The sequence below is a fragment of the Lepidochelys kempii genome, chromosome 2 (assembly GCF_965140285.1).
Source record: "Lepidochelys kempii isolate rLepKem1 chromosome 2, rLepKem1.hap1, whole genome shotgun sequence".
In the NCBI taxonomy this organism is placed as follows: Eukaryota; Metazoa; Chordata; order Testudines; family Cheloniidae; genus Lepidochelys; species Lepidochelys kempii.
The window spans coordinates 194,784,375-194,811,647 of NC_136381.1; the positions used below are offsets into that span (position 1 = coordinate 194,784,375).

General features: G+C 41.3%; 1 protein-coding gene across 11 annotated transcripts in view; it reads left to right on the forward strand.

Moving 5' to 3' along the window:
• Positions 1-27,273, forward strand: part of TOPAZ1 (testis and ovary specific TOPAZ 1) — a 99,160-nt gene that overhangs the window by 57,267 nt on the left and 14,620 nt on the right. For 4 of the 11 annotated variants that reach the window (XM_073333336.2, XM_073333333.2, XM_073333334.2 and 1 more), the window contains 4 exons: positions 8,769-8,943; positions 22,688-22,788; positions 23,641-23,806; positions 24,789-24,953. In XM_073333336.2, coding sequence (XP_073189437.2) covers positions 8,769-8,943; positions 22,688-22,788; positions 23,641-23,806; positions 24,789-24,953 — 607 coding nt within the window. Of the gene's footprint in view, positions 1-8,768; positions 8,944-21,680; positions 21,855-22,687; positions 22,789-23,640; positions 23,807-24,788; positions 24,954-27,273 lie in introns of those variants that run through there. The other 7 variants (XM_073333339.2, XM_073333338.2, XR_012157495.2 and 4 more) reach the window with 7 other exon arrangements.

Here is a 27,273-nt window from a genome sequence, read left to right on the forward strand (position 1 = left end):
GCCCCCCCATGCTTTCCCTTTTGGGGATCAGGGAATGCCTCAGTCTCAAGGCTTCTAAGCGTGGGGGTCCTGTCAGAAGCCTATGCCTGGGGAGATTCTCACAACTCCTGCTTAAAGTGTGTGGGGGAAGCCCATCAGACTGATAAGTGTAGGATCTACAGGAGCTTCCACCCAAGAAAATAAAAGGAGAGGGATTTCAGACTTAAACTTCTCCTTATGGAGTTGGCTCTTCACCCCTAGCCGTCAGAGCCTGTGTTGGTGCCGAAACCCAGCACTTCAGTTTGGCACGCACTGGCCCAGTAAGGGAGGCCGCGGCACCAGCAAAGGACCCGGAACCCAGAGACTTGCAGCACGAACACTCTCCATCATGAAAGACAACTTTGGCTATCTCTCGGCACTGGTCACATTCACTGGTGCCGCATAAGAAGCAAAGAAGAGCCAAGAGGGGGCTTCTCCAACAGTTAAAGCCGTGGAGCACAATGGGGCCCGCAGAGTGCATCCTGTGCTGGGACATTCAGCTCAGGCGAAACTGGCACTATTGACTCTGGTCACTCAGGCAGGACCGTTGAGTCCTATTGGACTCCCTGGCGTGGGAGAGCCAGGTGAGGGAGTTGGATATGCCATCTACCCCAGATACATTTGAGGCCACAAGGGACCTTATAGAGGAGACGGCCCAGCAGTCTATGGCACCGGAACCAGTGCCGGCACTGCACAAGGGGACAATTCTCTCCAAGGGCAACCCGGCCATGCTTTGGCAATGGTCCCCCTCACCGGGGCACCATTCTCCTTGGCACCGCTCTACAGCACCATCCCTCACAGCACCCCCGTGGTCCTCAAGGTCGGACTCCACTTTGGAATTGGAGTCATATATCTCCAGGTAGAGCCAGCACCATTCTCGTTCCCAGCGGGAGGAGGCACACCAGGTCCCTATGATACTCTGGCCTTCTCAATGGCAGGCTCCGAAGCTCCAGGTTCTTGTCTGTTGCCTCAGACAGGCGGGGGCCCCCATCTTCCTCAATGGTAAGGGAACCTCCAAAAGGATCGGAACCTGACACCCAACCCGGCACCACAGTTGACAGCTGGCACCATGCCTGCCACCATATAGACTGCATCATGGTAGGGAGGAACCCCATGAATTGGAGGGTCAGGAGGAACCTGTGCCCATAGGGGCATCTTCATCTTCTTCCCCAGACAAGGCAGTAGCAGGCTTGTCTGCCTCTTTGCCAGCCATGGACAATAGGGCTTATCAAGAGCTGCTTAGAAGAGTAGCTCAAAACCTAGGTCTTCATGCAGAGGAGGTGTCAGAAGACAGATCCCATGGTGGATATTCTGACGCCAGAAGGGCTGTCAAGGGTGGCCTTTTCCTTGATCAAGTCCATTCGTAATATCACAAAGATCCTCTGCCAAACTCCCGCCTCTATTCTGCCCACTGCAAGGGGTAGAAAGAAAATACTTTGTACCCTCCAAGGGGTATGAATACCTCTTCATCCACCCTCAATCGGGTATGTTGATAGTGTACGTGGCCAACACCAAGAAAAGGCAAGGACAGCAAGGCCCTCCGCCAAAATCCAAAGAGGCAAAGAAGCTGGACCTCTTTGGCCGTAAGGTCTATTCCATCGGGGGGGCTCCAGCTTCAAATTGCTAATCAGCAAGCGGGTGCTCAGCTGCTATCATTTTAATTCTTGGAACTCTCTGTCCAAGTTTTAGGAGCTCCTGCCAACAGGTTCCCGTTCCAGCTTTGGAGTTGTTATCAACGAGGGTAAGGCGATTGCAAGGACTTCCTTGCAAGCTGCGGTGAACTTGGCCACCCGCACAATGTCCACTGCCATTGTTATGTGCTGAAGCTTGTGGCTGCAGGTGTCAGGCCTCCCACCAGAGGTACAGCAGACCGTTCAGGACTTGCCCTTTGACAGCTCAGGTCTGTTCGCAGAAAAGATGGATTCTAGGCTTCATAGCTTAAAAGACTCTAGGGCAACCTTAAAGTCAGTGGGCCTCCACATGCCAGCCCCACAGAGGAAGCATTTTAAGCCTCAGCCCCAGCCTCGCTTCTACCCCTCTCAGCAGAGATAGGACTATAGCAGGAAATGGGGTATGAGTAATAGGCAAAGGCCTCCTCAGTCATCCTCGAACCAGGGCAAAGGCTTGACGAGGCAGTCTCCGGCTTCAGTAAAACTTTTGAAGGTGTGCCCAGGGGCAATGCACCAGTCCACGTCCCGGATCCTTTCCCACCTTTTGTGAACAGTCTGTCTCTTTTCTACCGTGGTTTGGCCCAAATAACCTCAAACCGGTGGGTCCTGAGCATGGCAGAATTGGGATATTCTCAACCCACCCGCCCCATCCCTCTTCAGGGACCTTTCTCACAAGCAACTTCTAGTGCAGGAGGTGCAAGTGCTCCTACATCTCGGGGCAGTAGAGGAGATCCCTCTGGAATTCAGGGGCAAGGGTTTCTCTCCCGTTATTTCCTAATTCCCAAGGCCAAGGGTGGGTTCAGGCCTATTTTAGACCTGCGAAACCTCAGCAGATTCATGAAGAAGCTGAAGTTCCGCATGGTCTCCCTGGCGTCCATCATCCCCTCTCTGGATCTGGGGTACTGGTACGCCGCCCTAGACTTGAAGGACACATATTTTCACATCTCCGTAATTCCATCCCACAGAAGATTTCTTAGATTCATGGTAAACACCACCCACTACTGGTTCATGGTCCTCCCCTTCGGCCTCTCAGCACCCCTCGGGTATTCACCAAGTGCATGGCAGTCATGGCAGCATTCCTACGGAAGCAGCAGGTGCAGGTATTTCCCTACCTGGACAACTGGCTAATCAAGGGTCAATCTCAGGCCCAAGTGGAGGCCCATGAGAGTCTGGTGCTCATGACATTCCTCGGGCTTGGCCTCATTCTGAACATGGCAAAGTCAACTATAACCCCCACTTAGAGGATAGAGTTTATCAGAGCCCTGCTAGACTCCACCCAGGCCAGGGCTTTTCTTCCGGAAACTCATTTCCTTGCCATGAGTGTCAGGAGATTCCCCACCACAATGGTGCGGGATTGCCTAAAATTACTGGAACATATGGCTGCTTGCACATATGTGGTACAGCACGCCAGACTGCAGCTTTGTCCCCTTCAGGGTTGGCTGGCCCAGGTCTACAGGCTGAACCGAGACCATCTGGACATGCTTACCCCTCAGGTTCTCGAGTCCCTCTGGTGGTGGCTTGACCCACAAACACTATGTGCAGTAATACCCTTCTCCAAACCTCAGCTGACGCTGTCACTAGTCAAGGATGTTTCAGCAATGGTGTCATAAATATAAAGGGAAGGGTAAACACCTTTAAAATCTCTCCTGGCCAGAGGAAAAACCCTTTCACCTATAAAGGGTTAAGAAGCTAGGATAACCTCGCTGGCACCTGACCAAAATGACCAATGGGGAGACAAGATAGTTTCAAAGCTGCGGGGGGGGAGAAACTGTTACACCAATAAAATAAAAACCAGAAGGATCTTATTAAAGGGGGAAAGGCAAAATACCACATTTATTGTGAATACAAAAAGAATCATAGTAAGCAGTTAGTTTATAGCTATAACATTCCATTCCATATTTATTCACACATTCATTCATACACACACAGGTTCTGCAAGGTTGTTATCATAGTTACCAGCCTTAGAGTTGCTCATGCCAAGCCACTGGCCAGGTGGCCTGGACATGAGGAGGGAGCAGGGCCTTGTCAGATGCACATCTGATGCTCCTGGAAGTTGGTTTGCAGAATCAGACTCCAAAGTTCTCAGCTTCTAGAGTCCATTTTTATAGGAATTACTTCCTATGCCAGTCTGTGGGAATTGCTTCATCATGCTGTTGTTGAATCAGTCAGCAGATGTCACATTCCTGAAGGCTCCATGCTGCCAGATGTTATCTTGTTCTTTGGTTCTCCCATTCTTGAGGCTGTTGAGTAGATTCCAGTCTGTCCTCCAGGGGTCCTCTGGTTATTTCCACTTGACGCCTTCTTCAGCCAATGGACACTGCATTCTTAGGCTGGCACCTCCCTGATCATTCAGTTATTATCCACACCAAGCATCCATCCACATACATCCTCTATCTCTATTTTAATCACAATTGTTAACAAAGCGAGATGAATACAGCAAAAGGGCGGGGAGTGTCTGGGTGCTGTTTCTATTGTTACAGAGTATTCCTTTGAGTCTCTCTCTATATGAATAGTTGTTGTTACAAAGAATTGCTTTGAGAACAGGCTCTGTCTTAGAATGTACTAAAACAACTAGCAACTTGCAAGTTTCACACATAAAGGGAGAGAAACAGTACCAAAAACCAAGAGACCTCTTAATTAGTAATACCCTGGAATTTAAACAATGGGGAATCAAACTCATTTGTGATTTTAATACAGAACTTCTTTAATATGATCCAACAAAACAAAGGTTCTCTCTGTCTGTGTGATGCTTTTGCCGGGAACAGAAAAGGAATGGAGTCTTAGAACTTAGTAAGTAATCTAGTTAGATATGCATTAGATTCTGTTTTGTTTAAATGGCTGAGAAAATAAGCTGTGCTGAATGGAATGTATATTCCTGTTTTTGTCTTTTTGTAACTTAAGGTTTTGGCTAGAGGGATTCTCTGTTTCGAATCAGGTATTTACCATCCTGATTTTACAGAGGTGATTTTTTTACTTCTATTAAAATTCTTCTTTTAAGAACCTGATTGCTTTTTCATTGTTCTTAAGATCCAAGGATTTGGGTCTGTGTTCCCCTATGCAAATTGGTGAGGATTTTTATTAAGCCTTCCCCAGGAAAGGGGGTGTAGGGTTTGGGGGGGGAAGACGTTTCCAAGTGAGCTCTTTCCCTGTTATATAGCTGTTAGACGCTTGGTGGTGGCAGCAAATAAATCCAAGGGCAAAAGATAAAATAGTTTGTACCTTGGGGAAGTTTTAACCTAAGCTGGTAAAAATAAGCTTAGGGGGTTTTCAAGCAGGTCCCCCTGCTGTATCTGTAGAGTTCAGAGTGAGAAAGGAACCTTGACAGATGGGGTGGGAGGTGCACTTAGGCGACCTCAGGACTCAAGGTCTATGGTCCCAGGCAGAACTTTTGCTGCATTATCAACATCAAGGAGCTGCGTGCAGTGTGCCTTTCTTGCCATACATTTCAAACCCATTTTCAGGGCAGATGTGCGTCAGTATTGACGGACAACACCACAGCGATGTTTATATAAACAGACAGGATGGTGCTCGCTCCTCCCCCCTGTGTCAGGAAGCCCTCAAGCTGTGGGAATTTTGCATTGCCTGCTCACTACAATTGGAGGCCTCGTACCTTCTGGGTTCACAGAACGAACTAGCTGACCACCTCAGCAGGTCCTTTCACGGCCATGTTTGGTCTCTTCGCCCGGATGTTGCCATCAGTATTTTCCAAAGATGGGGCTCTCCCTGTTGTCTCATGAACAGGACACAACGGAAGTGTCAGCAGTTCTGCTCCTTCCCGAATCACAGTGAAGGCTTGCTCATGGACGCCTTCCTCCTTTTCTGAAAAGGGTGCCTGCTGTATGCATTCCCACCGTTCTGTCTCATCCACAAAGGTCTCATCCTCATCAAGGTCTGACAGGACAAAGCGTCATTAATCTTGATAGCTCTGCCGTGGCCGCATCAGCACTGCTGGACCTGTCTGTGGACACACTTATAACTCCGCTCCTGGTTCCGGACTTGATCACCCAGGACCACGGCCGCCTCTAGCACCCAAACATGGAGTCTGTCCACCTCACGGCATGGAAACTCCATGGCTAAACCTGTTGGAGCTTGCATGCTCAGACTCAGTTAGGGAGGTTCTCCTCAACAGCAGAAAGCCTTCCACTCATGCCACTTATCTGGCTAAGTGGAAGAGGTTTTCCATTTGGTCACTTCAGAAGGGCACTCCTCCATTGCAGACCTCAATTCCCTTCATCCTGGACTATTTACTCCTGTTAAAAGCAGCAGGGGTTGGCAGTATCGTCAATAAAGATTCACCTGGCTGTGATTTCAGCTTTCCACCCCGGTGCAGTGGACCACTTCAGTGTTTGCTAGCCCTATCATTGGCCCTTCTCTCAAGGGTGTAGAGAGACTGTACCTTCAAGCAACCAATCCCCCCATGGGTTCTCAATTTGGTGCTCTCTAGGCTGATGGGCCCTCCCTTCGAGCCTCTGGTAATTTGTTCTCTCCTTTACCTTTTGTGGAAAGTAGCGTTCCTAGTGGCTATAATATTGGCCAGAAGAGTGTCTGAGCTCAAGCCTCTGACGTCCGAGCCCCTTTATTCCGTGTTTTATAAGGACAAGGTGCAGTTATGACAACACCCAGCTTTCCTCCCAAAGGTAGTCTCGCAATTTCATGTGAATCAGGACATCTTTCTGGCGGTGTTCTGCCTCAAACCACATGCTGATAACAGGGAACGCATGCTCCATTCCCTGTATGTTAGATGCATGCTAGCTTTTTACATTGAGCGGACAAAGCCGTTTAGAAGGTCGACGCAGCTCTTCGTGGCCATTGCTGAGAGGATGAAAGGTCTTCCTGTTTCATCCCAAAGAATCTCCTCTTGGGTCACAGCCTGTATCAGGATGTACTATGACTTGGCAAACATTCCGGCTCCACCATTGACAGCGCACTCTACAAGAGTGGAAACTTCCTCTGCCATGTTCCTGGCTCAGGCCCCCATTCAGGACATCTGCAGGGCTGTAACGTGGTTGTTGATTCACACCTTTATGTTGCACTACACCATCACTCAGCAGGCTAGAGACAATGCCGCATTTGGTAGAGCAGTGCTTCAGTCTGCAAGTTGGTGAACTCTGACTTCTCCAGAGGACTGCTTGGGAGTCACCTACTTGGAATTGACATGAGCAATCACTTGAAGAAAAAACAGTTACCTACCTTTCGTAACTTGTTCTTTGAGATGTGCTGTTCATGTCCATTCCAAGGACACTCACCCCCACCCCCTGCGCCTTCCCTCTCTTAGAGTATCCAGCAAGATAGAACTGAAGAGGCGGCGGGTCATCAGGGACCTATATACAGTGCCATAAAGGCACTGCTCCAGGCAGCTCTACAGCTGACCCAATGGGTACCGCTAGGGAAAAACCTTCCAACGACTGTGCACGTGTGCACAGAGATCTACTTGGAATGGACATGAGCAACACATCTTGAAGAACAACAGTTATGAAAGGTAGGTAACCATTTTTTCTGGGAACAAACGCCATTCTCTTTATTCCTGTATTTCAAATAGGAAATGGTATAACTAACTGTTTTGAAGGGGCAGCTGAGTTCCAGCTTGTGTAGTTATTGGCTGGTTTTGAACCTCAAACCTACCCCTCGGGCTTGTCTGCACATAAACCATTACAGTGAGACAGCTGCACCACTGGAGCACTTCAGTGAAGACACTACCTGTGCCAATGGGAGGGCTTCTCCCATTGGCGAAGGTACTCTACCTCCCCGAGAGGTGGTAGCTAGGTTGATGAGAGCATTCTCCCGCTGACCTAGTGCTGTCTACACCAGACCTTAGGTCAGTTTTACTGCGTCCCTCAGCATGTCTATTTTCACACCCCTGAGCAACATAGTTATGCTGACCTAATTTCCTAGTGTAGACCAGGCCCTAATCTGCCTAGAGGGCAGTAAATACGCCAGAACTGATATATATGTGTGATCGTTCTCTGAAAAGTGTGTCTGTTCAAACAAATATACATTAAGAGGTTTGTTTTTTATCAGTTATTTCCAAATGACATTTGCTCAATTTTCAAGTGAAAATGTTACTTCTAATAATGCTTTACTTGTAAAACTGAGTAAATTCAGTGTGAAAATGGAGACACACTAAACATGAAACCATACAATACCACTTCTAAAGTCACTTTTCAGAGTAGAACTGAACTTTGAGTGTATGTTTTGGAAAAAGATATTAAATATGTTTATAAATTTATCTGGTTTTTGAGGCTATCAGTTTGATCAAATTTTCAGATGATTCAGAAATTCCATGTATAGCAAACACAATATATGCTACAAGAAAAATAAAGACTTACATTTTGAAGGGCTGGTTTGATAAACAACTCTAATTGTATACATTTGGAAAGGGTCAATATTAAACAAAAATAGTAAATGGGAGAATGTGATAGAAACATTGCAGAAAAACATTTGAGTTGGTTGAACGTGCATAACAGACATGGAAAGCAGATTATAAAAACTTGTAATGTGAGGCTATAACAAAATACCTGGAATGTGCATACTGAGGTATTGCATATAATACTATTAATGTTCCTTTGCCAGTAGTGATGGGGACCTCATTTTCGTTCAGTTAGGGGGTTTTCACTTTAAAAAGGCTGGAAATAAACAGCATGAAGAATGACAAAGAAAACAGGGTTGGCAGACATGATACTTGAGGAGATACTAATAGAATCATAGAGAAATGGAGTTAAAACAGTATGAAAATTTGAAAGGAAATAATACAAAAGAGGGGATGACCTACTTGTGGCTAGTCAGATGTATTACAAGAATTACTGTTTTTAAATTAAAGTTAGGAAAAACTAACTTTCTTATCTGATCTAGACAAAATAAGAGCAATAAAACAGTCTACTATAAAAGCTGGTTGAGACATCATTGGGGGAAATGTTCAGACGGTTAGATAACATATTTGAGAATATAAGAGGAGAATTTGCACAAGGTGCATTTTGAACACCTAATAGTTCCTGCCAGCTGTACCATCAGAGTTATAATAACTAATAACTGTATCATGTTTTATAGCAAGCTTATTTACATTTATTATTTGACTTTTAACAGCACTGTAAAGAAAAAAGTGACTGGGCCAAATTGGGAACTTTGTATGTTAATATGAGAATAGGATGTGAAAATTTTGGTGACCTTCAGAAATTGAGTGTATATGTTGCTGACATACTAACAAGAGACTCCAAGGAAGAGAGACCAGGAGTTCCTTTTTGTGAATTTGCAGAAGCAGGTAAAACTAAGATAATGTATACGTTGCGTTTTGACATTTTAGCATTCACTCTCTGCACTGAACAGGTGTAAGAAGAAAACTGAAATTATGTGCTGAATTATAAAGCTACCATTTTCTTGACCTTACTTATTTAAATAGATATTGTGCACTAATCAAAATTCCTCTTGCTACATGTAAAATTAACATTAAGTAAACATGTTCAATAGTAGCTAAACTCCCTGATCCCCCAGATCAGAAAGAAAAAGTAAAATCCATCACATTCAACTACCCCTTTAAAAAAAAAAAAAATCAGAGTAAATCTATGGCCTTTCAGTGTGCCCTAAAAAATGCAAACTTTGCTTGTCAGGCCAAGAAGAAAATCATGTTCCAGAGTTGAGGGCCCTCTACTGAGAATGACCTGCTCCAGACAAACAAATGTAAGAACCAACAGCTTGCCTACGTCTTGGGTAATGGCACAAGGAGAGGCAGACATAGGCTCTTAAGTGCACACGACATGACCGAACCATTAAGGACTTCAGTGGGCAAAGCAAACACCTTGAATTGAACCCACAAACAAATTGAAACAATTAATGTTTCTGGAGCAGAGATATAATATGCTGTATGTATAAACACTGTTAATTAAGGAGGAAAATACATTTTGTACTAGCATGCAGTGTGAGGAGGTTTAAAGAGATGCAGTCCCTGAGTGAGACTCCTCATTTGTTCAAGCTGACAGAGCAAGGTCTGTCCCCTTTCATCTCAACCGCCCTTACTCTTTAAACTATTTATATATAGTTCTTGATTTTTGTTTTGTTTTGGTTTTTTTAGGTTAAATTGTACTAAAATTGTGTTTTATACTGCTGGGTCCATGCTACTGTGCAACATTATGTCATGATGATGGTGATGTCATGGTAGGGGTCTACTAAAGACCACCAAACCAGGAAGAAAAGGTGGATGATACTTTTTTTAAACAACTAACAAAATCATCCAAAGCACAGGACTTCGTGGTGATGGGGGACTTCAACTACTCAGACATCTGTTGGGAAAATAACATGGCAGGGCACAGATTATCCAACAAGTTCTTGGAATGTATTGGAAACAATTTTTTATTTCAGAAAGTGGAGAAAGCTACTCAGGGGAGGCTGTTCTAGATTTGATTTTGACAAATAGGGAGGAACTGGTTGAGAATTTGAAAGTGGAGGCAACTCGGGTGAAAGTGATCATGAAATGGTAGGGTTCATGAATCTAAGGAATGGTAGAAGGGAGGACAGCATGATAAAGACAATGGATTTCAAAAAGGCAGAGTTTAGCAAACTCAGTGAGTTGGTAGGTAGAATCCCATGGGAAGCAAGTCTAAGGGGAAAAACAGTTGAAGACAGTTGGCAGTTTTTCAAAGAGACATTACTAAGGACACGAGCAAACTATCCCACTGCATAGGAAAGATAGGAAGTATGGCAAGAGACCACCCTGGCTTAACCAGGAGATCTTCAGTTATCTAAAACTCAAAAAAGAGTTCTGCAAAAAGTGGAAACTCGGTCAGATTACAAAGGATGAATATAAACAAATAACGCAAGTATGCAAGGACAAAATTAGAAAAGCCAAGGCATAAAACGAGATCAAACTAGCTAAGGACATAAAAAGAAACAAGAAAACATTCTACAAATACATTAGAAACAAGTGTAAGACCAAGGACAGAGTAGGCCCATTACTCAATGAGGGAAGGAAAGACAAGAACAGAAAATGTGGAAATGGCAGAGGTGCTTAATGACGTCTTTGTTTCAGTTTTCACCAAGAAGGTTGGTGGCGATTGGACATCTAACATAGTGAATGCCAGTTAAAATGAGGTAGGATCAGAGTCTAAAATAGGGAAAGAACAAGTCAAAAATTACTTAGACAAGTTAGATGTCTTCAAATCACCCGGGCCTGATTAAATGCATCCTAGAATACTCAAGGAGCTGACTGAGGAGATATCTGAGCCTTTAGCAATTATCTTTGAAATGTCATGGAAGACGGGAGACATTCCAGAAGATGGAAAAGGGCAAATATAGTGCCCATCTATTGAAAGGGAAATAAATAATAATTCTGGGGAATTACAGACCAGTCAGCTTAACTTCTGTATCCAGAAAAATAATGAAGCAAATAATTAAGAAATCTATTTGCAACCACCTAGGAGATAATGTGATAAATAAGTCAGCATGGATTTGTCAAGAACAAATCGTGTCAGACCAACCTGATAGCTTTCTTTGACAGGATAACAAGCCTTGTGGATGGGGGGAAGCAGTAGATGTGGTATATCTTGACTTTAGTAAGGCTTTTGATACTGTCTTGCATGACCTTCTCATAAACTACGGAAATACAACCTAGATGGAGCTACTATAAGGTGGGTGCATAACTGGTTGGAAAATCGTTCCCAGAGATTCATAGTCATCCTGGAAGGGCATAACAAGTGGGGTCCTGCAGGGATCAGTCCTGGGTCTGATTCTGTTCGATATCTTCATCAAAGTTTAGATAATGGCATAGAGAGTACACTTACAAAGTTTGCAGACAATATCAAGCTGGGAGGGGTTGCAAGTGCTTTGGAGGATAGGATTAAAATTCAAAATGATCTGGACAAACTGGAGAAATGGTCTGAAGTAAATAGGATGAAATTCAATAAAGACAAATGCAAAGTACTCTATTTACAAAGGAACAATCAGTTGCAAACATACAAAATGGGAAATGACTGCCTACGAAGGATTACTGCGGAAAGGGATCTGGGGATCATAGTCAATCACAAGCTAAATATGAGTCAACAGTGTAACGCTGTTGCAAAAAAAGCAAACATCATTCTGGGATGTATTAGCAGGAGTATTGTAAGCAAGACATGAGAAGTCATTCTTCTGCTCTACTCCACGCTGGTTAGGCCTCATCAGCTGGAATATTGTGCCCAGTTCTGGGCACCACATTTCAGGAAAGATGTGGACCAATTGGAGAAAGTCCAGACAAGAGCAACAAAAATGATAAAAGGTCTAGAAAACATGACCTATGAGGGAAAATTGAAAAAATTGGGTTTGTTTAGTCTGGAGAGGAGAAGACTGAGAGGAGACATAACAGTTTTCAAGTACATAAAAGGTTGTTAAAAGGAGGAGGGAGAAAAATTGTTCTTCTTAACCTCTGAGGATAGGACAAGAAACAATGGGCTTAAATTGCAGCAAGGGCAGTTTAGGTTGGATATTAGGAAAAACTTCCTAACTGTCAGAGTGGTTAAGCACTGGAATAAATTGCCCAGAAAGGTTGTGGAATCTCCATCACTGGGGATTTTTAAGAGCAGGTTGGACAAACACCTGTCAGGGATGGTATAGATAATATTTAGTCCTGTCTTGAGTGCGGAGGACTGGACTAGATGACCTCTCAAGGTCCATTCCAGTTCTATGATTATCACAGCTTGTGTTTTCAGCCCATCTTGGAGACAGTAGTATGAACATCTGTCCTAATCAGAATCATTCTCAAAGGTGTCTAAATCAGAAAAGATAATGAGTTAACTAAATTTGTGCCTGAACTCCCTTGGGGGAGAATTGTATGTCTCCCTGCTCTGTTTTACCCTCATTCTGCCATATATCTCCTGTTATAGAAGTCTTGGAGGATGATACCCCCAGGTAATGACCTCACGACCCCCTGAGGGGTCCCGAACCCTAGTTTGAGAACCCCTGCAAAGTCTGACATTGTAGAAAATTTAGAAACATCCAAAATATTTAAATAAATGGTATTCTGTTATTGTTTAACAGCATGATTAATCGTGATTACTTTTTTTAATCGTGCGATTAATCACGATTAATTTTTTTAATCACTTGGCAGCCGTAGTTACAATAGAAAGGCTGTCTTGCTTTTGGTGCTCTTGCCTTCAGCAGAATATTCCAAGTAAGGTGGAAAATATTTGATTTGAGGGACTAGAGCTTTTAGGCTGGAAAGTAAATTACGTTCTTTAGGAACTATAATACTTTAGATCCACACTTTATTGGGGCTGAATCATCTTTTTTATAAAAAACAATTTTCTCTTTTGGTCCAAAAATAGCAAAGCTCATATGAGTAGCCATTGGATTGTCCTCTCAGATTCTTCCAAAAGAAAACTGTTTGTGTGGAGGCAGAGAGTCAGGCACTGTGCTCCTAGCACATCTTTTGTTACTTCATCTTTCAAACATCAGACTTGAAGGTGTTTCTGGGAGTTCAAAACAAATAGGTGCTGGAAATTATTCAGAGGTTACTCTATTTCTACTTCATGCTGCCCCCAACATTTTTCCCTGGAAAATTGAGATGAAGTTTTCCCTTCTGTTTGGGACATTCTAAGTTTCTAAAGCAGTATTGGGAGAATGGGGAGTCTGCTCCCAGTATTTTCTATTCCCATGACCGTACCCTGCATAATTCTCTTATTAAGTATATGCAGTTGGTTTGGAGCTCTTGACATGATGCATGCTTTATATCCATCAGACTAACACATAGAAGTAACTATGATTTTGTATAAGTGAGAATCATAATCAATACAAAATCCTCCCTTTGGATGTTTCTAATTCCAAGAATTATCAACAGGTACTCAGGTGTAGTGACAGCCTACAAGAGACTTCTGTATGCACTTATTTAGATGACTGGCTGTTAAGAGTTCATTTGTAGTCTGCACCACAGGCATGCTTAGAGTTTCAGTAATGTTAATGCACAAAAAAGGGAAAAAATCATCTCAGTTTAGTGAGAACTTTCATAAGAATAACCATCAACTCATTCTTAGCACAAAGTGTGATATCTTCCACAGAACATATTTGGAGAGATGATGCATATCAGTCGAGTAATCAAACACACAATCTGAGTCTTCTGGGGACTGCCATGTTCCATGGGTTCTTGCATACTATCCTATTTGTTAGACTCAAGCTGAAGCTTGTGTATTATTACCTAATGAAAATGTATATATTGCAGCGGGACAATTTCAATTAAACTTGAAGGTGAACCTCAATTTTTTTTTAAAGTTCAAAAAGTTACGAGATCCCAAATTATTGACAACAATCATTCATTTCAAATACATTTCAAACAATTCTTGAACATTGGTGCCTCATTTACTCACTGGCTAAGAAGTTTGTTTTCTCTTCAGTACTAAGCCCTGGTCTACACTACAAACTTATTTCGGTATAACTACATCACTTGTGTGGAAAATGCAGTTATACCACCCAAACTTCCGGTGTAGACAGCACTGTGTCAAAGTGAGGGCTTCCCTCATTGATGTAACTACTACCTCTTGGGGATGTGGAGTACCTGCTCCAGTGGGAGAATTTCACTGAAGCGCTATAGCATTGCTGCGTTCTAAGTGTGAACAAGTCCTTAGTGACGTTATGTACGCCTATAGTAAGAAATGCAGCACCACCACCTTCAATATCCTCTGCATGTTAGCATTCATGAGTTGCTCCAACCGGTGCAGCCTGAATGGTAGAACTCTAGCTAGCAGTAGCAGCTCACGTGACCCTTTCCCTCTCCCCTCTGTGAATGTCAATTGTTCCAGGGCATGGTGCTTCAGCTGCCTCAGGTCCTTCAAACTGAAAACAGGTGAACAAATCAGGGAATGCTCTGGACTGCTTCCGGATCCATACCTTGTCAGCTAGTTAATAATTTCTAGTTAGAATTAATTAATTGTCTGTTAGTGTTGATTAACTTGGTTGTAAATATTTTGGTTTTGAGATGATAAAACTGAAGAATAAAAAGCCCCGTTTTAAAAAGGTGTATAAAGTCTGGTTCTATTTCTGGCATCTGACACACATGCCTGGCTCTTGGGTGAAAGACACTCACTTTTAAAAATGCTTTATTTGCATAACACAAGCAACAAAGGTGAGACAGAACAGGCTTCAGGTGACTTTATTACAAGAAGCACTGTCAGCAAAACTGTATGGAACCAAGCAAGCTTCAAACAAGTCTCAGAGACCAGTGTCAGCGTCGAGTAAGTCTGTAAGGAAGAAGGACAAATCCTCCACCTTGGTACCCAGTACTAAAGGATCTGAAAGTGGGCTTCTGTTTCCAGAGCCAGTTCACTGTGAAAGGACACAGCTATTATGGAGAGCATGAGCGCTCAGTCCTAGTTAGAGTCGGCCTCTTTTGAAGAGCGAGTACATGCGAGAGAGAGAGAGAGGGACAGACATCTGACCAAAGGGTCTTCAAGGAACATATGCAGGATACATATTCTTGTGGTAGAGTCAGACGTTCTTTGTCTGATTTAGGTGAGCCAGGTCCAAAAGCATGAGGTAAGGATCTGTTGAGGCAGGGAAAAAATATATGGAAGTGGTAGACAATATTGACACAGCACTGCAACAAATAGTAGTTATGGTACAATTTCATCAGTTGAATCTGGATCTGGCTCCATTGGTAATTAACCCATGTATTTCAGTTGAGCAGAATTGGACATTTTGTTGCAACCGATTCAATTAAATGCTCCCCCAAGGCAGAAGGAAGAGTTGAAGAATTCAGGTTCTCTTCTGCTTCTGCCATCTCAGACCCCTTCTGGGTGTCCAGAAAAGAGTTTTTCCTCTGTTCTCCTTTATTCAACCAAGGAGACTGCTGTCTCTGGTTCCATCTGAACTGAGAATGGGCTCGGACTGGAGAAGAAGTGCAGCTCAGAGATCTGATCTGGAGAAAAAGTATTATCAGCAACCTCATTCATGTGTTCTGGATCCATATGGACAAAGAAATGTCCAACTGATCTGAGTATGGAGTTTTGGCCTGACTGGCAAGTACCGCTTTCAGGTGTCATTGGCTATCTCTTGCATCTTATCAGCATGTTTCTCTATATGGCAATAGACAATTGCCAGTTTGGTACTGAGATGATATTATCAGATCTGAAGGATACATATCCACCAATGCATCTAAGTTCTGATAAGTCTACAGTGGTAAGCGAGTTATCATTAGACGAGGACGAATTAGTAGCAATACAAGAGTCAGATCCAGACTCTGGAGGGGTGCCTTCTCTAGGGGAAAATGTGGGCAACACTTCAGCAGCACCACCATCAGAGGATGTGGTGTCATTTCATGAATTATGGATTGCATGACAGACATCATATATGTCAGTATCTATTGAGGAATTCTCACCTGTTTTTTTTTATATTTTTCTCCTTATTAGAATGGTGGCTTTAACCAGCAAAAACAAGCTGGAATGCTCCCTCAGTTGCCTATGTTGAAAAAGACTGCCAAATTATACCAATTCCCTCATAAAGATCTTGCTATGTTTATACTTTTATGCTCTGCCATCTCCTACTTTGTTGGTGATGGAGGCTGACCTGCATAGATGGAGAGATGTCCAAGTTCACTGTACTCCTGAGAAAGAAGGGGAAAGACTGGATATATTTGTGAGGAAAAAATGTTTCCTTCAGCTATGTTAGGTGTGCATATTTAAAATCATGAAGATCTCTCATGGCTGGATACCAGCATCATCTGTGGGTGGAAAGTCATCATTCCTCAGTTCTTCACTGGAAGAGCATAGAAGGTTAGCAAATGCCCTTTTAATGAAAGGGCAGAATGTTGCTAAACATCAGCTAAGGGCTGCATTTGATTCTTTGGTTGCTTCAGTTAGGGTAATAGTTTTGGTTATTGCATTCGGAAAGCATGCATGGCTGCAATCAGTGGGTCTTCCGCCAGAGATTAAGATGAGAATCAAGGATCTTCCTTTTATGGGAGAGTAGGGTCTGTTTAGCATGCAGACAGACGAGGTGCTAGAGAAAATGAAGAATGTGAGGTCAGCTAAATCTTTAGATTTCTTTAATATGACATAAAGATCATCTTTGGTTCCACGATTCAGATACCAAAGGCAATACCCATTATATTCTTCATCAATTCCTTACCCCTGTCAAAGAAGGAATTATTACCACCAGTCTTCAATATTATTCTTGTCAACATCAGCGATTGAAGAAGAGAGAGTTTAAACCTTGTAATAATAAAGGGAAATTTTTGACTTCATCTTCTGCAACTCCTGCAAGGTTTCAGATTTGGCAAGAGACCCAGCCACAAGTTAATCCTGTTACACTCTTTTACCTCTCTCTTTGGGGAACATTTGTCCTGTTTTCACCATGAGTGGAAATTAATAGCATCAACGGGTGAATTCTGGAAATTATTGCAAATTGGAATTCAACACAATTCATAACTCTCCTTCCCAAAAAACTACCACTTCCTTCCTTGATTGAGGATCAGGTTCAACTCAGTTTGCTCAGAAAAGTATTCAGTCTCTATTACAGTTGGGTGCGTTAGAAACCGTGCCTTTCGGACACAAAGAGCGGAGTTTTTATTTACGCTATTTTCTAATTCTGAAAAAAGATGGGCACCTTCATCCCATTTTGGATCTCAGAAAATTAAACATCTATATACAAAGTTTTGTTTCTGCATGTTATCTCTAATTTCTAGGATCCCTTATCTTTCCCTTCAGGATTGGTTTGCAGCTCTGGATTAAAACATGCATATTCCTATATTTTAATAAAACCATGTAATTGAAAATACCTGTGCTTCGTGGTAGAAGGGTACCATTTTCAGTACAGGGTTCTTCCCTTTGGTTTATCCACAGCTCCAAGGATGTTTACGAAATGTATTTCTGTAGTGGCAGCATATCTAAAGGAATGGAATTTATGTATATCCTTACTTAGATGACGGCTTAATAAAAGCGTTGTTGAAGTAAGAAGTCTTGCTATGTGTGGAACAAATATGTTTACTTTTTCCAAACCTGGGATTATGCATAGATTGGGAAAAATCATTCCTAAATTCTACTCAAAGGCTCCTTTTCATAGGGCCTTAATCAGACTTGCCTTCAGCAAAAGCCTTCTCCCAGAAGAAAGCTTTATGAAAATGAAATAGTTTATACATCTCCTTCTGAAGTCCCCATAACAGTCAATACTCCTTTTTTCTGGTTCACTAGGTCTCTTAGCATCAACCACATCAGTGATGCCATACTTTGGATGACTGACCTGCAACACTGGCTAGTGAGAAATTACAAAACAGGCTTAGACAACAAGCATGGCAGATTAGTAATTCCACAGCAGGTGTTGACAACACTGATGTTGTGGACATGTGCTCTAACTGTAATGAAGGGTATATCTTTCAGTCTCTCCCTCTCTGCCATCAGTGGTACTTAGGCCATGTCTACACTACACAATTCAGTTGACCTATGTTAGGCTGATTTACAGCCACTGCAGTAATTACTGTGATTTTTCATTTCCACATACCCTCCTTCTGTCTGTGGTGTGCGTCCTCACCAGGAATATTTGCACAAACTTGAGAGCTAAGGTGGGGGGCTGCGAGCTCTGTGTGGGGCAGGGAGCTGAGAGCCCTGACGGCAGCTGGGCTCCAGTTGTCAGCTCTGCTGGAGCTTACAGCTGGAACACCCTCCCTCCCCTCCCCTTCCTCCCTCAATTTCAAAACAGGGACCCTACCAGCAGTGAAAGTGGCATTCTTGTCAAGAAGTCCATTTCACAGCTCCAGCCAACAGGTGATGCAAGCAACACAGTGTCTGTGCCATAGGCGTCGACTTCACCTTTGCCCGATGGGTGCTCAACCCCTGGCCCCGCCCCAATTCCACCCTCACCCTGCCTCAATTCCACTAGCTTCCCACAAGTCCCCACCCCTGCCCTGCCTCTTTACTGCCTCCTCCTCCAAGCACACCGCGGCTCCATTCCTCACCCTCGCTCGTGGAAAGTCCTAAGCGCCGCCAAACAGCTGTTAGGCAGCAGACGGGAAGCATTGGGAGGGGGAGGAGCAGGGACGTGGCGTGCTCGAGGGAGGAGGTGGGGGTGGGAAGAGCTTGTTTTTCCCCGTGGGTGCTGCAGCCTATGGTCTGTACAAACATTGTGTCGCCCAAACTACGTAGTCATAAGCCTTAAGCCTCTCGTCGAGGTGGATTTACTAGGTTGGCAGAGTGGGCACGTTACAGCAGCAGGGGGAACGCTGTAATATGTAGGCTCACATAGTTAGGACGACATAAGCTGCTTTACCTTGATTGCCTCTACTTCCAGTGCGTCTACTCTGGGATGGCAGGCCCATTTAAACAACGATCTTTAGTCCGAGCTCACTGGTCACCAAAGGAACATGTCAGTATCTTAGAACTGAGAGCAATCATGTTGGCTCTAAAGTCATTTCTGCTTGAGGTCAAACACCAGGGGAGTGCAGGTGGTGACAGAGTATGACAGCATTAAATTATCTAAACAAACAAGGCAGGGCTCATTCCCTGCAATTGTGCATAGTGGCAAGGTATCTTTGGTATTGGTGTATATAATAAGACATTCACCCAATAGCCATTCATGTTTCTGGGGAACAAAATACCCTACAAGTCATCTAAGTAGGTTGACTTCTCAAATACAAGAATGGAAGAACAAAATAGTAACACACCTTTTCACATTGTGGAGGAATCCTGTAATCTTTTTTGCATCAGATTTTGTTTGAGAGCAGTGTCAGATGCATTCCTGATAAATTGGGGTCAAGGAGTAATGTATGTGTTTCCCCATTTTTCTTCATTTAAAGAGTAATAAACAGAATAAGACAAAGCCAGAGTAATTTTAGTAGCACCAGCATGAGCCACACAACAGTGATACCTGGACTTAATTTGCCTGTCCAAAGGGTTAATTGAACTTTTGCCATTGTACCAGATTTGTTAGACCATCCCTTCTTGTTGTGTTATCTCCCAGATCGTCAGTGTGTGTCTCTAACGGCCCGGGGAATAAAACTCTGGGATTGATAGAAAAGTCTTATTTGTTAAAGGTGTAAAATGTACTGATAAATTCAAGAAAAGAGTCCAAATGAAAATGTTTTATAGTCATAAATGGAAAAGATTTTTACTGTGGATTTCCATGTATGATATAGAGCTATATACAGCACTCACTAATTATATATTAGAATATGTATTATATTTTAAGAGAGTGGGTTTCTCACTCTCTTCCATGAAGATTGACCTTTCAGCCATATCAACATACCATGTAGCTGTGGAAAATAAATAATTTTTTACTCATGAAAGAGCTATAAGATTCTTAGAAGGTCTTACTAATGTATATCCTTCAATAAGAGACCCTATGCGATCTTGGGATTTGAACACAGTGCTTTCACAACTGATGAAACCTCCCTTTGAACCTTTGGGAAAACTGTACATTGTTCCACCTGTCTATTAAGACAGTGTTTTTTGATAGCTATCACTTCAGAAAACACATAAATGAATTACATGCCTTACTGGCTAATCCACCATTTATTGTTCTTCATAAAGATAATTTTACGTACACACTCAAGATTTTTACTAAAGATGGTCTTTGATTTTCATATAAATCAGTCTATAATTTTACCAGTATTCTTTCCCAAGCCTCATGCTCAGGATGGGGAAGCTAAATTACATATCCTAGATGTTAAAAGGACTTCAGCCTTTTATTTAGAGAGAAATAGACAATTAAGACAATCTCTGAAATTCCTCTTTTTGTATGCAATAAACAAGGATAAAGTTGTTTCTTTTTCAAAGGCTCTCAGGATGGTTAATTATGTATTTACGAAGCTTATAGATTGATGGGTTTGTCTCTTCCACAGGGAATTAAAACACATTGTACTAGATTGAAAGCAGCTTCTGTGGCTTTTTTTAGATACATTCCTCTAATAGAGATATATAGAACAGCAACGTGGAGTTCAGTACACATTTTTACTAAACACCACTTGTTAGATTTGGAATCTAGGTCTGATGCAAAATTTGGCAAGCCAGTTCTGTGGTCCTTGTTCAAGTTGAATTCTGTGGTTCCAAAATCCTAGATCAGAGTACTGCTTTTTAATCTATCCCATGAGTGGGAATATGCAAAAAACATTCAAAGGAGAAATGAAGATTACTTACTGTAACCAGTGTTCTTCAAAATGGACTCTGCGTATTCACACTCATGGGATTTTCTCCCCTACCTCAAAGTCCTGTCCTAGGGGAAGAAACTGAGGCGGCTGGAGTGCCACACCCCTTTATAGCTTTGCCCTGAAACATTTATTCATTGAGGGAGGAGGTGATGGAAGTGCATGAGTGTTCCAATAGCTACTGCTAGCTAGAGCTTTACTGTTCAGGCTGCATTGGTTGGAGTATCCCAGGAGTACGAAAATGCAGAGTACATCTTGAAGAACTCCTTTTACAGGTGTGTAATCTTCGTTTTTGCTTATTATCAACAGCAGCAACTTAAAGCACACGTTTCTGACCTCAGATCTTTGCAGGTAAAAACCTTGCAAAAATCTTTAAAATATTTATTTGTAAGTTGTTTACACAAACATTCTTTTATTGGTTTGGAAACTTAAACGTCTTATTTTTTTTAAAAAAAATTTTAGTTCATCTCAAAATTCACTAAGCTGAAAAAATGTTTTTTCCTCAACTAAATTATTTTTTCGTGGTAACAGTTCCCCATATTGTCTTTCAGAATGGTAGCCATGTTAGTCTGTATCAGCAGAAAGAACAAGGAGTACTTGTGGCACCTTAGAGACTAACAAATTTATGCTCAAATACATTTGTTAGTCTCTAAGGTACCACAAGTACTCCTTGTTCTTCCATATTGTCTTTGCAGATGATAAATTAAGTCAAAAATTTGATTCCTGACAACAAGGGATTCAGTAATGGTAATTTAAATATTCTGGATTATTTGAAAAAGATCCTTCCTTTTAAAACTGAAAATTCTACTAGATATATTTGTTTGTGCCTGTACACACATTTGTTTAACAAGATTACATAGCAATTAGTTTAACTTCATTTTTGGATTTTCAGAATTGTTTAATCTTTTAAGGGCTAAAGGAATAGCCCTTAAGGGCTACGTGAATAACGTAGATGAAGTAGACGTACTCAGATCTACTCACCGCAGTGGGTCGACAGCTGACGCTCCCCTGTTGACTCCGCCTCCACCTCTCGCTCTAGTGGAGTACCAGAGTTGATGGGAGAGCGCTCGGTGGTCGATTTATCATGTCTAGACTAGATGCGATAAGTCAACCCCCGCTGGATCAATTGCTGCCTGTCGATTCTGCGGGTAATGTAGACAAGCCCTTAGTCCTTTTCACCTGTTCTCTTACCTGTTCATAGCACTGTTCCTATCAGAACTTCCATTCTGGAAAACTGGATAGCTCAGGGTGTTGACAGTAGGATAGCAGTAAGCCTTTTGTCTTTGTAGGTTATTGGTTCAAATCTAGCCTGGACTGTTACTAACCAAAAATTACCATCTGATGGCTATTGGACTCAAATTATATGAATCAATTATATGATTGTGGTCTTAGTCCAATTCACACTTTCATATCACAAAATCACTATTACAGTTGGGAGCCTGAACTACCTTTTCTGCCCTAGAGGCTTACATCCATAATGAAGTTGAGGCAGATTGGTAGCATAGTATGGAGAAGTTTGCCATACTAACACCCATTCTATACCAGTTCTGTGTCTGGACTTTGTTCCCCAGTAAGGCCATTTTGGTAAGCTTTCAGAGTCCCAGAATTCACTTTAAAAACAAAAACTTGTTCTGTATTGTCATCACTTATTCAGGCATCTTATTGTCATGGGTGAGGGAATAAAGTGATGTACTTTGAATGAAAATGTTAATGGATTAATTACCTTAACTTTTGTATTAAGATATAACAAGAAATACTTGTGCCCAGTGCCATGTGTTCAAAAAATGTATCTTATATACTTGAGAAATAGGTTCTTTTCAGAACATATATTTTCTTTAGACTTAGCGTACATAAAAAAAAAAAAAGTCCTATGCCAGGATTTGAAAATAGCAGTCATCAATCTTTTTTTTCCACCCAGTTATCAAAAATCCACAACATAATGAAGCAGACAAAGATTTCCTGGGAAGGACTGGGATCAGTGTAATGTATTCTTATCACACAGTACAGCAATGGTCAAAGGTATTTTACTGGGTTATAATAATTTGATGGGGAGACTGTGCCAATTCTTTTTAAATTTTAAACACCAGGGTTTCTCTAACTGAAAAGGTTAATATGAAAAAGAAAATATTTGTTGTCAATCCTACTTAATTGACTTAAAGATACACCTTCAAAAAGATCATCTTAGTTGACATTCTACTTCGAAAAGTGACTCTACAATTGTCTACTTGTTGCCTCTGAGTCCCATATTATGTATGCGGAAATAAAAACATGTTTTTTCCTAACCTCAAGATCTGCAAACTCAGCAGGGATGCAAGAATCAAGCTGGGCTATCTCTTTGCACATCACCACCTTAAATAAAGATTCTTTAGGCCAAATTATGGCTGGAATGACTACTGTGCAATTCAACTCTTTAGCAGGTTTGCACAGGAGCAATTGATACACCTTAGTAAATAGTTCTGTTATTGATATACAAAAAGGAACAAAATCCAGTTTGTAGTGCTACCTGAAGTAAAAAGAAGTAAAAACTTATTTTAGTTTAATCAAGTAAGCAAATATGACTGAATTACACAAAGTGTAACAGATAGTGTCAATAAGAGGTATGCTTTTTGCATAGTCACTTTTCAGAGTAGAATCACAATTCAGACTATCTCTGTAAGATTATCTATTAAACAATTTGAAAAGATGAAAAAAGTTCTGTTTTAAAATTTAAAACATACATATTTTAATACACATTAAAATTGATCTTTTTAATATAAACCTGGTCCTAGAATCTGAACAGTTGGCTAGTGTTGCTACACTTAGCTTAATTATGGAATATTATGTATTCGCTACGTCCATTTGTACCTCTGCTTTTTTTCTCTCTTGCTTTAGGGCAGGAAGGTTTTGGATAAACTACATGAACTGCAGATTCATTTCACAAGCTTGAAAGGACTTATTGGTCCAGAGAGGTTAGCATCAAGATGCCAAATTGTTAATGCTTCTGCAGAAATCTTTCTTAAAAGTGGAAGTCTGGATGGAGCAACATGGGTATTGAGAGGTAATGTTATTTTTTCAGAGTCAAGTTTTGTAGTTAAACTCATATATAATATACTGGTAAAACATAACTTGCTTGTTTTTAAATCGTTCTCTTTGTGAAATATTTGAGTTCAAGATTATAGTCTGTTCCACATGTTAGATTATAGAAAATACACTAATATTGAGAGCACTAAAAGGAAATGTGACTGCCTTAAATGATAATACTATTCTTGATAATATAAGAAATATTATGCTTATTAAATCTTAATAAAAATGGGAATTATTTTCAGAAATATCTTTTATAGGAGACTAAACTCAGTTAAAAATGACCATACGTGGGTTTTTTTTTTAATAAAAAAAACAAACCCATGCCACTATATTGGAAAAAGACAGATAACCTGCCTGTTTGCGGTCCACTCTGACCTTTAAACTGTCTCCTTTCGCCCAATGGACACCAAAATGATGTTTAGCACCAAAAGTTTTCAAGAGCCACATTAGTGACATGTTCTGGTCCAGAAGCATAGTGCTAACTGTGTGTAATGAAACTAAAATTGGAATATTGTACTCTATTTCATACTTTACCATAAAACAATCTGTAATCATTGCACTTTTGGCATGCGTACTGGCCTGGGCCTGAAAGAAAAGACAATGCACAGAAGTCAAAGAGAACAAGGATGTGGTGAGGCAATAGAGAAAGTGGGGATCCAAAATTTGGTATTTCACATAATTCTTGATAGAAGAATGTTATGACTCTTTAAAAGAGGCAAGCTATTGAAAAGAGCCAATTTCATGTGGCTTTACCCTAGATTAAAGGAATAATCTTAAAAATCAAATTTGTGAGAAACTGTTATTTGTTTTTAACAAAAACCTGGTAATTTAAATGGTGCATTTTTCTGTGAAGTTTTGAAACTCCTCTTCCATGTCAGTATTCAGTATGGGTTTCACAGTCTATTATTTATTATTCCCAGTTTTAGTTCAAAACAATTCTATTGTCTTCACTTCAGAGTCAGAATGGATAATAAATACACCATTGTGGCCCTGTGATAGAATGGATGTCCTCAATCGACACAACCTTCTGTGTGCAATTGCATGTGAATATTTGACCAAGAATCTATGTAGACAAGCATTTGAAGTTTTGCAGAATCTACCAGGTTTCCAAAGTTGTTGTGGTAAGTAAGAAAAGTTAGTGTGAAGAGCCAACAAATTAAAAGATGACAATCTGGTACTACTAAACATGGTTTCTATCCTATCTGATTTTCTGGTTCAGTTTTTTAAGATGTGTTGCAGAGCAGTGCAGATTTAGAACTCTTATTTCTTAGAGGAGACATGATAATTCAAAAAATAACATAGATAACTATACTTAAATCTATAATCCAAACAAAAATAACTGCAAGCTGGGTTATCATATCCATCCCCTACTTCCCCCATATTCTTAGCCAGTCCCAATTTCCTGAGGTCCATGAAAATGGAGCACCATTCCTGTATATCTCCTAAGGATTTTAGGCAGTCTATTAAGTGGGATAGAATAGGGACATTCTAAGATGGATAGATATCACATTAGTAACCATCCTATTATCACTACCTACAGCTCCCCCGGACCCACTGCATCCTGAAAACACCCTTCCCCACTTCCCCTGTCATCCTGCTCCCTTGGCTTTCCTGTTCCCAGCTGCTCTCCAAGTGGGGGATGAAGATCTACTGTTTGACTACTTTTTTCCTTGAATAGCATCTAGGGAAAGGTGATCATTTCCCAGTCCCCCTTCCACTTTCACCTCATCACAGCAAAGCTTATTCAGCTGACATGCCTGTTTAGATTTACAAGCCTCAAATATCTGTGGCATCCACCAAGGAGCTCAATAGCCTATAAGTGATTGTTGGGGGAGTGAGGAAGGGAATCTTCATTTCTCAGCACACCCACATGTACTGGGGAGCAATAGGAGGCAGCGTAGTGGGTTGTAAGAAAGGGATTCTTCACTCCCTATCTGTCTTCTCCTATTCTCTACCCCGATAGACAGGAATTAAGAAATCTTACATCATCTTCCTTATCATTATCCTACTGTTTTTGAGCCCCATTCAGTGATCCTGGGGAATGAAGCCTCCTACCTTTACCTGACCTTTCAACACCCTCCCCCCCAAGGCTGGCCATTCTAACTGTGATTATTGGGAGCAAGGTGGATTTGATTTAAATCACTAGTCAGGAAGACTCGATTTAATCATGGATTTCTACATAAAAGTGCATTCTTGTTGGTTGTTATAACCTTAATACATATTCTTCACAACTCAGAGATAGATGGACGTTTCATTTGTAGAAGGTCGACACTACATTTTTTAAGCGATTTATTTTGAAAACTTTTCAGATTAGTTTTACAGCTGTATCTGAAAATGAATGATTGTTTGGTTATTTCATTTACCAAAGGTAATTGAAGCAGATATTTATGAAGTCATTGGGATGTGAACTATCTCCAATTCAACCGGTTAATCATTAATATTTGGAGGATTTTCTTGCCATGCTGTATTAGGAGGAGAACATCACCAGACAGACATTTAAATAGTTTTATTTAACTAAAACAACAGTGTTATGTATTCTGGATTTTTATCTTCAACAGCAAACATATAATATTTTAACAAAACAAGCATATGAATTTTTAAATTTAGTTAAACATTCAAGTTTTTTAAAATCAGGTTTGTTTTTGTTAAAATAGTTTTTAACTAAAATAGTTTAAATGAAATATTTTTAAAAAAAATTAAATCAACTATGTCAGCCAGGTCAACGTGAGAAACTTAAAATATTGTCTTCTGCAGCTAACTCAGTCGTCTTCATCTTCATTTTCCTGTTTGTTCATAATCTGGAAAAGAAAAACAAGCTTTCCTGCTTCTTTAGGTCCCTAACCATTTCTCAATTTGGAATGAATTCTTCCAAAGGAAGAAAATATTCTTTTCACACCAGCAAAAGAAGCTACTGCTGTTAAAAGTGAGATTATCACTTCAACAGTCTCTGAATCCAAGTGCGTAAGTGACTTCCACCAGTTCACTGGTGTGACTTTCTTTAAAACATCATCAGCAAACGTATTTTTTGAATTACAGAAGATTGGAGTTGGAAGAGACCTCAGGAGGTCATCTAGTCCATCCCCCATCAATAGAACTACTCATGTGCTTAAAGTTAAGCATGAGCTTCAGCTCCCTTGCTGAACTGGAGCCTAAAGAACTGGACAACATTTATTTTGATTGGGAAAAAAATCAAACAAATCGTGGGCCCAATAATATGCCAAAGGTTACTTGTATTTCTCCATACCATGCTTTTACTGCTTATTGTCGATTTAGAGACAAAGTGCTTCAGAGCAAGGCCTTTCATAGAGAATCAGAGGATTAGGGTTGGAAGAGACTTCAGGAGGTCATCTAGTCCAACCCCCTGCTCAAAGCAGGACCAACCCCAACTAAATCATCCGAGCCAAGGCCTTGTCAAGCCGGGCCTTAAAAACCTCTGAGGAT